We start from the raw sequence: 15,320 nt of genomic DNA on the forward strand, positions 1-15,320 counted from the left end.
GTGGCTTCACGACTGAGTAGATGTGAGGGAGTAGGAGCCCAGGGCCAAATCTGGGTCTCTGGCTGGGCAACAACGTGGACAGGAGGGGGCTCCCGGACTTGGAAATCAGGTAGGACCAGGAAGAGGTTTGGATAGATTTGAGGGGGGAGTCCTCCAGAAGGCAGCTGGATACATGGGTCTGGGACTCAGGTGAGACCGGGGGCACAGCAGACAGAGTGTGGGAATCGCCTAGTGATGTCCGCGAGGAGTACAGGCGTGGAAAGCGACTGTCAAGGCCTGACTAGCCCTGGGATCTGCCGCCTCTCGGTTCTTCTTCTGCAGAGATGGGGAAGGTTCCTTCTTGAGAATCACTTAAGCCCTTTTCAGGGCAGGAATATGAAAGCTGGAGGGGGCTGGAAGCACAGGAGGCCCTGGGTTTTCCACAGAAGTCTTTATTACAGTGTAAATCCAAGCTCAGGCCTCCCCTGGGCCCCATGCAAAGCCCCAGCGTTGGGGCTAGTGGCGTCAAAAGAGACACCAAGCCCTCACGGTGCCTCCAGCGGTGGGGTCACGGAAGTGCAGGGCGTGTGCCCTATCTAGGCAACTACAAGTCCCAGGAGGCCCCGCGGCCAAGGTGCCTCGCTTTCCTTGAACTCCTACATAGAGCCTCTTGGGAAATGTAGTCCTGGCCGCTCAGGCAATTTGCGCAAACTCCCTGGTGTGAGTGATCCTCACACCCACTGGGAAATGGCTCGGGGTGAGGCTGGGAGAGGGCAGGGATGGAAAGGAGATGGAAGAGGGCAGAGGGCTACACGGGGTGGGGGCAGGCGTCCCGCAGGCAGAGACACCTCTTTCATTCGGCTTTGGCTTTGGGTCCGGAGACTGCAGCTGCTACCGAGGCAAGGGCTCCGGTCCCTGGGATTTTAGCTCGGATCCTGAAGGAAAAACAGGTGGAGTCAAGGGGTGGGGCAAGACAGGATAATTCTGAGAACTAAAGGGAAAACTGGAAGGAGAAACTCAGGGCCCAAACCAGCCCCAGCCCTCCACCTACTGGCCTGCCGTGGAATTGTCTCTTACCTTTTAGGAAGGAGATATGGAGAAGGCAATGGCACCCCACTCCAGTACTCTTGCCTGGAAAATCCCATGGATGGAGGAGCCTGGTAGGCTGCAGTCCATGGGGTCGCTAGGAGTCGGACACGACTGAGCGACTTCACTTTCACTTTTCACTTTCATGCATTGGAGAAGGAAATGGCAACCCACTCCAGTATTCTTGCCTGGAGGGCAAGTATTCTGCCCCCAGGGACGGGGGAGCCTGATGAGCTGCCGTCTATGGGGTCGCAGAGTCGGACACGACTGAAGCGACTTAGCAGCAGCAGCAGCAGCAGCAGCATTCAACCCCAGGAGGTTTAGAGATAAGGAATACGGGGACGTGGGGGCACAAAGGGGGCAAGGGGAACGATCCCCAAGTTTCTCCATTCCCCATCCCATCCATCTCCACCACATGCACTTACTTAGTTTTGATGTGGCTCAATTGATTGGTCACCAATCCCACATACTGATCAATCTGGGCCTGGGGGGATGAAGAAAAAGGGTGAAAGGAGAGATTGGAGGGGGCTCTTCTCCCTAATTCATTAAGGAGGCTGCTTCCTTCCCCCTCCCCTGCCCCGACTCAAATCAGGAGTTTGGGGGAGAGGCCTACCATGCCACCTTCAACTCTAAACATAATAAAATACCCTTGGAAGTCAGAAGTCCAAGGTGAAGTGTCAAACTGATTGGACCATACTCTGTGTAGGAAGGGATGATGGGTAGACACAAGAATTTGCCAGTGAGTTTGTGTCCTGGGCACTATTGTTAATCTTTGAGATGTGTGTATGTATGTGTGTTTAGGGACAGCATAAGAGCAGAGGGCATTAGTGTTGCTTGTCGAGTCCCTGAGTGGACTGATTTAAATTCACATTAGCTGACTTTGTGAGTCTTGGTGATTCCAGCACGTGAGGGAGTTAGTTAGGACTATATCCCTGGCAGGGATGGGCATCACTGGGCTCTCAGCTGTGCTGGAGAATGTCAAAATGGAATGCGGTCCATCTGTCTGTCTCTGGATAGGATGTATGTCAGTTGGCCCGGTTCTGTCAGTGTTCTGGGTAACAGACATCCCACCTGATTTAACTGAAATGTCAGTCCCTCGCAGTTTCAGGGAGTGAGGGCATCAGTCAGTCCACCTGATTGGCTGAGATGGGTGCCAGTCAGACCCAGGCTATGTGTAGAGATAGACAGCATCAGACTGTCTATCTGTCTGCAAATGGAATATGTGTTTGTCAGTCCCTGGTGGTATCACAGGGACAGAGGGTATCAGGCTGTCAGGAGGAGGCATTCATCTGTCTGCCTGTTTCTAGCTAGGATGAGTGTTGTTTGGCTTCCTGCTGTGTCAGGGAGAGAAGACACCAGTCAGGCTTTCTCTGGAGCTAGGACATGTCAAGGCAGGCCTTGCATCATTGTTGGGGAGGAGCATTGGTGAGTCTACTTGCCTTGGGTTGGGATACATCAGCTAGATCCTGGCTCTGCCACTGGCTCTGTCATGGGACACCAATCAAAATGCCTGTCGCTGACTATTGAAATGTATTAGGTAGACTCTAGCTGCATGGAGAAAGGGCAGCAGGCAGTCCACCTGTGCCTGGCACGTGTCAGTCAGATCCTGACTCTGTCAGGGTAGGAACACCAGCTGGTCCTCTCTTCTCTGGCTGGAACATTTGTCATTGACCCTGGCTGTTGGGGGGCAGGGGGCGATCAGACCAGTTGTGTTTGGTTGGGGTACTCCCAACTGAAGGCCTGTCACACTCACCTGGTGCTGTCGATATAGCAGAGGGACTGTGAATACACCGATCACTCCTGCGGGCACAGAGATGGGGGGTCAGGGTCCTCCCCGGAGATTAACAGTTCCATTCATAACCCTGTCCCCCACCAAGTCCCAGGGCCCTACCTCCCCACCCTGCGCTCCACAGCCTTCCCAGCTCACCCAGAATGAGAAGAGTCAAACCGTTGAAGACGGCACCCACGAAGGTCAAGATGTAGAAGAGAAGGGCCAGCTGAGGGTGAGGGCGAGGGTGAGCAGAGCCTACAGGGTGCACCCCAGGCTGGGAACTCACACAATGGCCCTCCTCCCCCTCCACCCCACCAGGGGCAGCCAGGGGAATGCTGGGGACCCAGGAGGGAGGTGGGGGGCTTCAGGGCACCTTGAGGGAGTCCACGAGGTCTTCTACCAGAAAGAAATGCCGCAGCTGTATGGCCGCAGAAACCACACGGGAGGCAATCTGCTGGGACAAACGTTCAGTCTGCTCCTGAGTCAGGGTCAGGTCCACATCCAGGTAGGCCCTGAGAGAACAGAGGTGTGTGAGGCAACTCGGCAGGTGGAGGGGGCCCAGGCTGAGGGGAATGCCCAAGACAAGGACAAGAAATGAGAGTTGGGAAAGAGACCAGGTGTAGAGGGGTAGGGTGGAGGTCAGGGTCAGGAGATGGGATCAAGGAGAGGTTAGGGTCAGAGGTCAGAGGAACAGAGGTTAGGGTCTTGACCCTGGAAGCCAAGGGTCAAGAGTCCGGTTTAATGTCAGGGTATCAGGTTGGAGTTAGGAACAGGAAGAGGATGGGTCGGGGCCAGAGTGAGAAGTCAGTGCCTGATCTGAGGTCATGGGTCAGCGCTGGGGTCTGGACAGAGATCAGGGGTGGGGGGCCGGGCTGGGGCTTCTCACTGGAAGGGGTTGGCGCCATCCCCCCGGTGCACGGCCTGCAGCACTTTTCGGTAAACCCTGAGAGAGATGGTGCCGCAGAGCAGCAACAGGGCCACGTGGGCGGCCACGGACACGATGCTAAAGTGCAGGAGGCTTAGCAGGGAGACCATGAGGCCTGTGAAGACCACTCCTGACGTCTTCGCGTCCTTCCAGTGCAGCAGGTCCACCACTGTGGAGGGAGGGGGCGTCGATCAGGCTGGGCTGTGGAGCTGCCCTGGCTGACCTCTTGACCTCATATTTCCTGTCTCGGGGCTGAACCATGACCTCTTGACACACCTGTGGGAGCCTTAGCCCAATTTCCAAATTTTTATTTGTCTTCTTTTATTCCACGCTTGGGCTTTCCTGGTGACTCAGACAGTGAAGAATCTGCCTGCCAGGCGGAAGACCCAGATTCGATCCTGGGTAAGGAAGATCCCTTAGAGAAGGGAAAGGCTACCCACTCCAGTATTCTTGCCTGAAGAATCCCATGGACAGAGGAACCTGGCGGGCTACAGTCCATGGGGTCACAAGAGTCAGACATGACTAAGCGACTAACACTTTCATTCCATGCATGCCTCCTGGAAAACCCAAGTTAACTGTCTAGCGAGTCCCCATAAGCTTACTCCTGCCCATAGAGTATGTGTGAACAGAAGTTTGGGTGAAAAAAATCATTCTTCTGCATCATGCGTATCTCACTCTACTTTTTCTCCTAGAATTCTCTTCTGGTCAACTAGAACAGCCTTTAATTCATTCTTTTTAAGGGCTACACAATATTCCATGGTGTCGCTACACCATTATTTATTTTATTCAACCACGTATCTATTGCTGGGCCATTTATTTTGTTTCCTCCCTCCATCCCCTTCCTAGACAGTACTGGAAACAACAGAACCTCCAAGAGGTTCTGTTTCTGAGATATAATCCCAGGGGTCAAATCGCAGGGTGGACTAATTTTGTATTTTCAAGTATCATAAATTTTATTGAATTGCTTGCAAACAAGAGTCTAACAATCGTTCCCAGCATCCTGCCCAACAATGGGCGTTATTGTTCTTTTTCTTTTATGCACCCTGAGGGGTACAAAGTAACATCTCCCTGATATCCCTACCAACACATATATCTATGTCCTAATATTAATGACATCATTCTCCTTCCTAGGCTCTAACTCAAATTTCTAACTCACCTCCCAAGCCCAGCCTAAGCTTTGATCAGTGGCCTTTGGACCCCAACCCTCATCTCACGCATCTTAACTTTTAACAGCTTTCCGTATAATCGGCTCCCCTTTGAGCACTGAACTGAGAGCCTGGTACCCTGCCTTCTATTTCTGGACAGTTGCCATCCTACCACCCTTCCTGCAATCAAACTGACCCATCCCAACCAGTCCCCCTCAGAGTCTGACTCTCCTCACTTCTGCATCCTCCCTATACACATCCTCCCATCTACAGTAACTAGGGTAGGTCTCCCCTCAACCCCTCCCCTGCAGGCTCCCCGAGGCCTGCGCCATTGGGTGGGGGACGGGCCGGGTCGTCTGAGGCGGGGGCTAAGTTTAGGCGTGCTGTGGGGGAGGGAGCCTCTCCCGCAGCTGTGCTGGCCCGTCAGGCTACTGAGTGACAGCACCGCCTGGACCAGAGGCTGGGGGAGGGGGCCTCGCTGCTCTCGGGCCCCAAAGCTCTGGCTGGAGAGAGAGGGGACCCCACACTCCCACCACGCCCTCCCTAGGTACCCCCACAGCCCCTCAGCCCCAGCCTGCATTTCTGGGGAGTCTGGGACCAAGAGGAAACATCCCCCAGAGTTGAGGGCGACAAAAGCGAATCTGGGGCCCTTTCCACGGTCCCCCAGCCCTCGCGTCCCAGCCCGCCCCGAAAGCCCACCTTTACTCCCCATCTCGGCTCCTCCGAGTGAGAGGCTACAGACACCGCTGCTTCTCAGGGATTTTGCCCACTTCAGTGGAACCCGGAGGGAGGGAATAGGGGGCGGGGCCCCCTTTGTACCCAGCCAATGGCTCTCCATAGAGGTGGGAACAATTCCAAAACTGTATGGCTCTCTTTGTAAACAGCCGAAAGCAGGGATGTCTACAACCAACCTATAGGAACCGTTCATGAAGACTGAGCATACTTTAAAGCAAGGCGGGTATATTTACAGTTTGCCAATGCTAGTGGTCAGGGAAGAGGAAAGGTTTTAAAAGGCTCCGAGTTTACTTTTACGAGCCAGGTGGCCACATTCAAAAGAGCGCCTTACTTTTTCAGGGATTTGGCCTGTCCAAAGTCAGCCTCTAGGGGGAGCACTACAAAAGAGGGATTTTTTTTTTTTAAGCAATTAGCCAATCCCAATCCTAAACCCTCAATGGGCGGGCTAATTTCTCGAGTGGGAGGGGCAGCTATATAAAAAGAGCCAATGGCAATCTTAGGTAACGGGACTTTTTTTAAGGGTAGAGTGTATAATGTCCTGCCAATAGCAATACCTCCTCCGTTTCTCCACTCTCCTCCGTTCCTTCGGGAGTTTGGTGCCTTTAAATATCAATCCTCCACCCTCCCAGTGGTCCAAAGTAGCCCGTTCCCTCGCGGAGTTTACCTAGAACGTGTGATTCCAATGTGAATTCTGATTGGTCCGTGCTATCGAGGCACTGCCCCGTGATTGGCTCCCGCTCCAGTTGCCCCCAGGGCTCTTCCTCCTTCTCGTCCAGCAAGGGCTCATCCGGCAAAGAGTTCGAATCCCGGGATTGGGATCGAGGCGGGGATGGGGTGGGAGTCTGGGGGATCCCAGAGACAGGGCTGGGCTGTGGAGTAAAGACTTCAAGCGGCGAGGACTGCACAAATCCGAGTGGTAGGTCCAATTCTGGTGCGTTAGAGAGAGAAGGCTCTGAGCTTTCGCTTTGGAGGTGCCCTCAGGAAAGAAACCACCCACCCTTGTGGCTTCAGTCTCAGCACCTCAGACATCTCACCTTTCCCAGCCTCTCCAGCCACTGATCCTTCGGGCTCCTCGTCTTCCAGCGGAGTGGAGCTACTGGTGGCAGAGTCCTCCCCAGTCACTGCTCCCCGGGTCGCCCAGCCCAGCTGATCCAGCTGGAGCCCCAGGTCCTCCGGGGGGCGCTCAGCTGGAGGGGCAGAACTGGGGTCACCTCGACGCCCGGGCTCTGGGGATTGGCTCAGGCTGGGGATGCTTTCCAAGCTGTCGCCCAGGCCGGGCTGAGGGGGCAGGTCTCGAGGCTCCGAGACTGAGCGGCCCTGGGGCCGTGGGCGGCGAGCGGCTGAATCCCTGCGAGCCCCAGAGCCCACCACACCGTCGAAGGCGATGTAGGAGAAGGTCAGCTCCCGGGGAGTGCCCCAGTCCTGCGACGTGGTCTCCTCCTCGTCGTCCTCTGAGAATTCCCGGGCTGTATGCAGCTCCCGAAAATCCGAATCGTCGTTCCCTCCTGCCACAAGCAAAGGAGGGCATGAGCTCCTCTGCCGAAGACCCTAACCCACTCCCCTTAATCCCTTGACCCAGCTGTGGGCCCCCTTCAAGTTCCACTCTCACATCCTCCCTCTTTGTTTACCTTCTGTGGAGTCAGGGGTAGATGAAGCTGTAGACGGAGCTTCTTCTGCAAGAGAAAAATATCGAGGACTCTTAGAAGTTTAGACTGCCTGATTAGTGAGCCAGTAGTGAGCCAGTCCTGGAAACGTGTCTGAATTAAGAAATCTTAGAATTTTCATCACAGGACCTTTAGAACATTCTGCATACAGACTGTAAAACCTTCCTATCCCTGCTATCTGAAGCTCGGTCTTGGAAGTTCAAATCCAGGAATCTTGATCTTAGAGTCTTTAAACGTTGCTTCCCGCGTGTCTGACTCTGCGATCCCATGGACTGTAGCCCGCCAGGCTCTTTTGTCCATGGGATTCTCCAGACCCGCGTCTCTTAGGTTTCCTGCATTGGCAAGCGGGTCCTTTACCAACAGCGCCACCTGGGAAGCCCTTAGGGATTTTAGGAGACTTTTAGGTTTCAATCATTAATTCTTTCAACAACCATTATTTGAGTGCTTAATAAACTCCAGTCACTATTTTAGATCCTGAAGATACAATTGTAAACAAAACCCCTAGTCTTATAGAGCTTACACTCTATAGGGGAGATAGACACAAACTATTAAATTTATGGTGTTGGGTGCTAAGTATACGGAGAAAAATCAAAGTAAAGGAAGAGAAAATAAGGGGATGCTATTTCAGACAGGTTGGTGAGGAAGACTCCTTGGATGACATCTCAGCAGAAATCTGAATGATGTGATGAAGCCATGAGAATATCTAGGGAAGAGTCTTCCATGCAGAGAGAAAAGCCAGTGCAAAGGCCCTGAGGCAAGCACTAAGCTTTGCCTATTTGAGGAACGGAGAAGTGTGCAGATATGACTGGAACAGGGTGACTGAAGGGGAGATGATTGGAGATGAGAGCAAAGAGGTAAGGTGGGGGTGGGGTGGGGAGAAGACGAAGGGCCTTCCTTTGTAAGCCCAGGTAGGGACAAGATCTTAGAATGTAGGGATGATACGCTAAAACGTTGAAATAACAAATTCTTAGAATCTTGGCATCTGGACTCCCAAGACATGCAAATGGCTAGGTCAGTGTTGAAATCTCCAGTTCTCAGAACCTCAGGGGTGTGAGACAGAGAATGTTAGACCAGGACCATTAGAGCTCTGGGCTCAGAAATCATGAGGCTTAGATAAGGCTCAATTTCAATTATGGAATTCAGCCTCTCAGAGCTAGCTTGGGGCTTTGCCTACAGGAGATGATCAATACCTTTTGGAAATTGAAATCGCATGCCCCCCGCCCCCACCTCATTTCCTCAGATGGGGAATAGGAGACCAGGAATGAAAGACCTGGAGTGGTAAAAACAGCTAAGGATCCAGGAGTCCTCGCCCCAACCCAGAGACTGGCTGTTTCCTGGGGACAGGGGATTGGACACTTCGGGTGAGACCGGGGCTGCCTCTGATTTTGGGCAGAAAACGGAGGTGGGATGCGAAGATGGGTGATGCGGGGGAGGGGGAGTCAGACCCCTCTTCTCCATACTCACTCTACCCCTCCATCGAAATCCCCTCCCCGCCGGCTGCGGCCAGCACCAGGGCGAGGGGACAGCTCCTGGAGAGCGTCCTCAAGCCCGGGCGGAGCCCCGCGGCACATACAAGCGCCCAGCGCGCCCCCCTTCGGCTCTCTCAGTGCCCCCAGTCTCTGCTCAGTCTCACTCAGATTCTCCGGGTCAAGTCGCCCCCATCGCTGCTAGAACATGGGGGAGGGCAGATCTTCCTTTGTCTCCTTCACCTCCTCCCCTATCTCGGCTCTCCCGCGGCCCAGGTCGGAGGGGAAACCGAAGAGGAGCCCACCCGGGCCTCTGGGCCCCACACCAGGCCTGAGCCTCCCCCTACTCACTGCAGTGGGCGAAGACCGGCAGGACCTGCCCCATGGCCCCCCTCGGGCCTGCATCGGGACCCCCGCCCACTCCGGCCACGCCGCCTTGGGCCTGGGGCCGCGAGCGCTCATCTCCGCCGCGCCCAGGACGCCGCCGCCGCCGCCGCCATCCTCGCCGCCTCCTCCTGCCGGGCCGCTCCAGCAGTCGCCGCCGCCGCCGCCGCCCTCAGTTCAGCTCGGTAAGGGCGGGAGGGGCCGCTGGTGGGGGGGGCACTGCAGCGCGGGGGCCAGGGGCGGAGCCACAGACCGAGGGGAGGAACCTGAGGGAGGGCAAGGGGGCGGGGAAAAGCGCGGGAGGATGGAGGGGTGTGGTCTTCCTAATAGAGGGGCGGAGCTATGGCGGCAGGCTACTGGTCGAGAAGTCTTGGAAGGCGGTCTGAACGGCGGGGTCTAGAGGAAGGAGGGCGGGGCCTTTAGTGGGAGTAAAGTGGGGCCGAGGGTTGGGTGAGGGGCTCAGAGAGATAAGGATGCAGGAGCCCAGGCGGAGAGGACGGAGGCGTGGAACTCAGACTCCGTTCTGGTGGAGCTAGAGGTGTCAATGAAGGGAGGGTGCAAAGATTACCGCTGGGAGGTAAAGGTGCGAGCTTAGAATCTCAGTGGGAGTGGGAAAGGGGGCGAGAAGAAACTACTTGGAAACTTTTGAGACAAGGGGAGGAGCTCAGACTTGAAGGGCCTTAAGCTAATTTGGAATTATTCAGAGTTGGGCGGAGTCAGTCCGAGACAGAGGAGCTAGAGGCGTGGCCTAGGGGGAATAAGGCAGAACAAACAAGGGAGATGGTGTGGCTCAGAAGGTGAGCGCAATCTGGAGTGAGGGGGCTGGGCCTGTAGCTAAGAGGCGGAGCTAGAGTCCAGTCGGGATAGCAAATATTTGGAGCCACTGTATGTATGAATGGATGGGCGGGACCTGGAAGAGAAGCAACTGAAACCCGGGGACTAGACCGAGAGCGAGAGGTCGAAATAAAAAAGTTAAGAATTGAAAGCTTTTGAAACCCGGGATGGGACCACTGAAATGGGAGAAGATTGGACAGAGCAGGGCTGGGTACCCGAAGCAGAGTGTTGTGTTGAGAATACAGATGCTAGAAATTGTTTCCCAATAACACTGTTTACTTCTGTGACTCGGTTTCCTCTTCGGTAAACTGGAGATGATGATGTAAAATTATGTGTAGCTATGGTCAGTGCTAGATTGGCACTATTGTCATTTTTCTCTGATCCAAACCCAAAGCCTCGCTTTGAAGACGTGAAAGAGGGAAGCCCTAAGAGTTCAACCCTTTCTAGTGACTTGAGTGCAAGTCAAGGGCATAGGAAGGAGATTTAGGTGGTTTAAAATGTCACAAGGCAGGGGATTAGTGAGCGGGTGGGGCGGGGATGGTTAGCAGGTGCAGAGGGTGGAGTCTTCCTAATCCCCAGGCCGAAGGATGGCGGCCCTTGCCCGCCTGCTGGAACGTCTCCTTTGGCCAGCCCGCAAGGAAGAGGAGATGGAGGAAGAAGAGGAGGGATGCAGGTCTCCCAACCGGCCTCAGTCCCTCCTAGACGCGCCGCGTTGCGCCCAGCGGCCGCACGGGGGTGCGGCGGCGGCGTGGGGTCTGCGCTTCGGGGCTAGCGCAGTACAGGGCTGGCGCGCACACATGGAGGACGCTCATTGCGCTTGCCTTGAGCTACCCGGGCTGCCCCCGGGCTGGGCTTTCTTCGCAGTCCTCGACGGCCACGGCGGGGCAAGAGCCGCCCTCTTCGGCGCGCGCCACCTGAAGGGCCAAGTACTTGAGGCGCTGGGCCCGGAGCCCAGCGAGCCCCAGGGCGTATGCGAAGCACTGCGCCGCGCCTTTCTGAGCGCAGACGCGCGCCTGCGTGCGCTCTGGCCCCGCGGCGAGCCGGGGGGCTCCACCGCTGTGGCGTTACTGGTTTCCCCGCGCTTTCTGTACCTGGCGCACTGCGGTGACTCTCGCGCGGTGCTGAGTCGCGCCGGCGCCGTGGCCTTCAGCACCGAGGACCATCGGCCCATCCGTCCCCGAGAACGTGAACGCATCCATGACGCGGGCGGCACCATCAGCCGTCGGCGCCTCGAGGGCTCTTTGGCAGTGTCCAGAGCACTGGGAGACTTTGCCTACAAAGAGGCTCCGGGAAGGCCCCCAGAACAGCAACTCGTTTCCGCGGAGCCTGAGGTGACCGCCCTGGCACGCCAAGCGGAGGACGAGTTCATGCTCTTGGCTTCTGATGGCGTGTGGGACGCGATGTCCGGGTCTGCCCTAGCGGGACTGGTGGCATCGCGCCTCTGTTTGGGCTTGGCCCCAGAGCTTCTCTGCGCGCAGCTGTTGGACACGTGTCTTTGCAAGGTCTTGGGGGCGGGGCTTGAGGTCTTTGAGGGAAGAACCAAGGATTTAGGGAAAAGGAGCTTTGATGGAGAGGCTAAAGTAAAACTAGAGGATGGGCGGGGCCTGCAAGAACGGGGCAGGGTCAAAACATGCAGAGGGCCGAGACTGAGGGAAGACTGGAGACAAGATGAGATGGATAGATACGCGGGAAGGGTTTAAGAGAAAGGGCGTGGTCTTTTGGAATGGGACAGCTATTAGGGCTTCGCAGGTGGTTCAGTGGTAAAGAATTTACCTGCAATCTAGCAGATGGAGGAGACGCAGGTTCGATTCCTGGGTTGGGAAGATCCACTGACGTAGGAAATGCCAACCCACTCCAGTATTCTTGCCGGGAAAATTCCACAGACAGAGGAGCCTGGTGGGTCATGGTCCATGGGGTCGCAAAGAATCGGATACGACTGAAGCGACTAAACACAAACGCTTAGGCCTAGAGGTGGGTACTGAGGTGTGATTAGTGGCAGAAGGAAGAGCAGCTAAACAGCAAAGTGCGAGGAGCTTTGGAAAAGAGAAGCTGTCGTTGCTGTTGCTCAGTCATGTCCAACTCTGCGACCCCATGAACAGCAGCACACCAGGCTTCCCTGTCCATCACTATCTCCTGGAGTTTGCTCAGGCTCATTTCCATTGAGTCGGTGATGCCATCCAACCATCTCATCCTCTGTCGCCCCCTTCTCCTCCTGCCCTCAATCTTTCCCAGCATCAGGGTCTTTCCCAGTGAGTCAGCTGTTCGCATCAGGTGGCCAAAGTGGTTCTCCTTGACAGGGTGGGGCTAGGACAGCAAGAGAGGGCGTGGCCTAAGCAATTGGTCTTTGTGAGAGGCTTGCTTTAGAGTGGCGGAAGGGTGGGACTTTCAAGAAAGGTGCATAACCAGATTGGGAAGGGGTACTAGAACAAGGGGGATGTTGGGAAACTGCTGAAGGCATCGAGCCCTGTGCTGAGGCCCTCACGCATGTTCCACCAGGCTCTCTTTTCTCCACCTTCTCCAGGGCAGCCTGGACAACATGACCTGCCTCCTGGTCTGCTTTCCGGGGGCTCCCAGACCTTGTGAGGAGGCCGTCAGGAAGGAGGTACTGCTCGATGCAGCCCTGGGACACAGAGTTGCAGGTGAGCGGTGTTGGGAGTCCAGCGGAAGGGTTTGTCTGCCAGCTGAGCACCCCCACAATTCTTGTCTCTTTCTCAGAGCTGTGTGCCTCTGCCTCAGAGCCCCCCAGCTTGAACACAGTTTTCAGGACCCTGGCCTCTGAGGACATCCCGGATTTACCTCCTGGGGGAGGGCTCTACTGCAAGTGAGTTGGGGTGGGGTAGGTTGGAATGGGAGAGTTGCTGGCTGGAGGAGGATGCCCTCCTGAAGGCCTTCCTTTGCTCTCAAGGGCCACAGTCATCGCTGAAGCTTATTCTCAGTTCTGCCAGGCCTCAAGACAGCGCTGTGTGGTAAGGACCCTGTTTTCTTGAACGTTTTCACAGGAGCATGTAATTCAAGCCCCCACCCTACTCCTTTAAGTGATGGGGAAATTGCAGCCAGAGTGGATTTGCCCCATATATTAATAAATTCTCACACCTGTTCCTGAAGAATTGTGATAGGTGTGTGGGGGGGGCGGGGGGTGGGATCGGAAGCAGAAGCAGAGAAGAGATTGTGCTTCTTCTCCAAGAAATATGCCTCTGACTTTGCTCCATTATTGGGAAAGACCCTGAAGTTGGGAAAGATTGAGGGCAGGAGGAGAAGGGGGCAACAGAAGATGAGATTTTTGATGATGAGATGGTTGGATGGCATCACCGACTCAATGGACATGAGTTTGAGCAAACGCCCAGAGATAGTGAAGGACGTGGAAGTCTTGCCTGCTGCAGCCCATGGAGTCACAAAGAATGGGACATGACTTAGCGACTGAACAACAACATTGCTCCGTGAAGCTCCATCATCCCAAGCACCACCCCTCCATCCAGGAATAAGGCAGAAAAATTCACAGAACGTTGATGACCAACCTGACTGCTCTGCGGGGACCACCAGGACATCTCTGAGGGTGGTCTAGGTCTTAGAGGAGAGAGGTTGTGGATTGGGCCCAGATACCCTATTTGGGGGGCTTCCCTAGTGGTTCAGACAGTAAAGAATCTGCCTGCAATGCAGGAGACTTGGGTTCGATCCCTGGGTTGGGAAGATCCCCTGGAGAAGGGAATGGCTACCCACTCTAGTACTCTTGCCTGGAAAATTCCATGGACAGAGGAGCCTGGTGGACAACAGTCCATGGGATCACAAAGCTTATTTGAAGATGTCCAAGGAGGTAGTGGGTGAAGTCATATAAATTAAGGTATAGGGTGGAGGTCTGGGAGGAAATGGGAGAATGGAAACTGGAAGGCCTTTGCAGGGCAGAGAAGGGAGCTGGGTTATTTATTACTCTTTGGCTTGGGGTATGGATAATTTCTTAGCAGCAGAAAGGAGAACTTCCTAAGGATTCTTTTGATTTGTGAGTGACAGAAACCTCATTCAAACTGCGAAGACAAAGCAGAGAATTTACTGGTCCGTGTAATTGAAGAGTTCAGGGACTTAAGGCATGACTGCATCCAGTTGTCAAGTGATGTCATGCAGTTAGTTTTATTTTCTCTGAGTTGGCTTCATTTCCTGGCACGGTCTGAGGTGGCAGAGAGTTTCTGCTCCAGGTTTACGTCCCAGGAACCTAACATCCCGAGTGGTGAGAGCACGCGTTTCCCAGTAGGGGGCAGCCGCGGTTCCAGAGCTGCTTCTCATTGGCCATACTGGGTCACGTGCCCGACCAGTGTCCGTGTCTCTGACTGGCCAGGCTGGGGTCACAGGCCCATCCCTTAAGGCCTTGGGGTCCCCTTGCCCTAAAACAAAGGGGTTGAAGAGATGAGGAATGTTGGTTCCTCAAAGGAAAAAATAGGAGTGGAGCATTCAGAACACCAGGGAGTAAATACCGAGAGGCAAGAAGGGGTTCCTATTCACCGTCTTCCACATTTTGTTTTTACAGAAGGGGCAGAAAGGGGCTGAGGAACCCACTGGCGCCCAATCAATCTCTGCCTTGCACTTGGAGGCTTAACAGCTGTCATCCTTTGAGGACCCTCTGCCCAGCTGGGACCTCAGCGGAATTAAGGAAGAGAACTCCCCTTCCCCAGTTTTGAGACCAGCGGAAGGAAGAGAAGCTGATGGAGGAACCCCAGAGTGCTTATTTCCCTTTCTCATACTTCCCTCTCATAAGACATCTTATGAGAGAGGGGAAATTCCACCCACCAGCTAGACCGAAAAAAAAAAACCCAAACCCCAAAACCGAATGTCTAATAATTAGAGCTGATTGGACTCTGAAAAACACTCAGTTCAATAATCTTCTCTTCGCTTCCTATTTTTCATCTATTTGGCAGGGAGGTTGGGGAAAGTTTTTATGATTAAATTTTAATTACATAATTCAAAATATATTTTTCTTGTAAAAAAAACACAAAAAACAAACATGCATTATTTGCTCAGTCATTTGGCAAATATGTATGGGGCACCTACTGTGGGCAAAATGCTCTGCTCATGTCCATCAACCTGGCAGACTCACTGAAGTTCTTCCCCCTGGAACTTCCGGGTGGGGGGCGTAGCGGGGGTGGGGGAACAGCAAACAAGGGAACCCATAACAAGGTCATCTCAGACACTGACAAGGGTCTTAAAAAAAAAAAGGAGATGGGGGATGTGATTAAGAAAACGTCTAGGGGAGCTATGTTTTTTTTTTACGTTGCTATCTATGGGCAATAAGTTCACTTGGTTTGAAATTCACAGGGCACAAAATGGTATACAATAAGTCCCCAC

At 54.4% G+C, this 15,320-nt stretch overlaps 2 protein-coding genes across 2 annotated transcripts; one reads left to right on the plus strand and one right to left on the minus strand.

Moving 5' to 3' along the window:
* On the minus strand, positions 416–9,384 carry RTN2 (reticulon 2). Its single transcript, XM_013971573.2, has 10 exons — positions 9,123–9,384; positions 7,270–7,314; positions 6,676–7,146; positions 6,306–6,569; positions 3,723–3,930; positions 3,210–3,348; positions 2,993–3,062; positions 2,819–2,865; positions 1,491–1,549; positions 416–914 (listed from the first exon to the last, which is right to left on the minus strand). Exons 1-10 carry the CDS (start codon positions 9,154–9,156, stop codon positions 833–835), a joined length of 1,419 nt encoding a protein of 472 aa, XP_013827027.2. The 5' UTR covers positions 9,157–9,384; the 3' UTR covers positions 416–832.
* On the plus strand, positions 9,963–14,900 carry PPM1N (protein phosphatase, Mg2+/Mn2+ dependent 1N (putative)). Its single transcript, XM_018062605.1, has 5 exons — positions 9,963–11,491; positions 12,511–12,628; positions 12,705–12,810; positions 12,895–12,955; positions 14,506–14,900. Exons 1-5 carry the CDS (start codon positions 10,577–10,579, stop codon positions 14,572–14,574), a joined length of 1,269 nt encoding a protein of 422 aa, XP_017918094.1. The 5' UTR covers positions 9,963–10,576; the 3' UTR covers positions 14,575–14,900.

The sequence above is a fragment of the Capra hircus genome, chromosome 18 (genome assembly GCF_001704415.2).
Source record: "Capra hircus breed San Clemente chromosome 18, ASM170441v1, whole genome shotgun sequence".
Taxonomy (NCBI): domain Eukaryota; kingdom Metazoa; phylum Chordata; class Mammalia; order Artiodactyla; family Bovidae; genus Capra; species Capra hircus.

What these genes read in the sequence shown, in the direction of transcription:
- RTN2 (XM_013971573.2), bottom strand. Translation starts at nt 9,156, where the DNA reads ATGGGGCAGGTCCTGCCGGTCTTCGCCCACTGCA. An exon ending in GATGGCGCCAACCCCTTCCA is followed by an intron (nt 3,349 to 3,722) that starts GTGAGAAGCCCC and finishes CTGTTCTCTCAG; the next exon opens with GGCCTACCTGGATGTGGACC. An exon ending in TGCTATATCGACAGCACCAG is followed by an intron (nt 1,550 to 2,818) that starts GTGAGTGTGACA and finishes TCATCCCCCCAG; the next exon opens with GCCCAGATTGATCAGTATGT.
- PPM1N (XM_018062605.1), top strand. Translation starts at nt 10,577, where the DNA reads ATGGCGGCCCTTGCCCGCCTGCTGGAACGTCTCCTTTGGCCAGCCCGC. An exon ending in CCTGGGACACAGAGTTGCAG is followed by an intron (nt 12,629 to 12,704) that starts GTGAGCGGTGTT and finishes TCTCTTTCTCAG; the next exon opens with AGCTGTGTGCCTCTGCCTCA. An exon ending in CCTCAAGACAGCGCTGTGTG is followed by an intron (nt 12,956 to 14,505) that starts GTAAGGACCCTG and finishes TTGTTTTTACAG; the next exon opens with AAGGGGCAGAAAGGGGCTGA.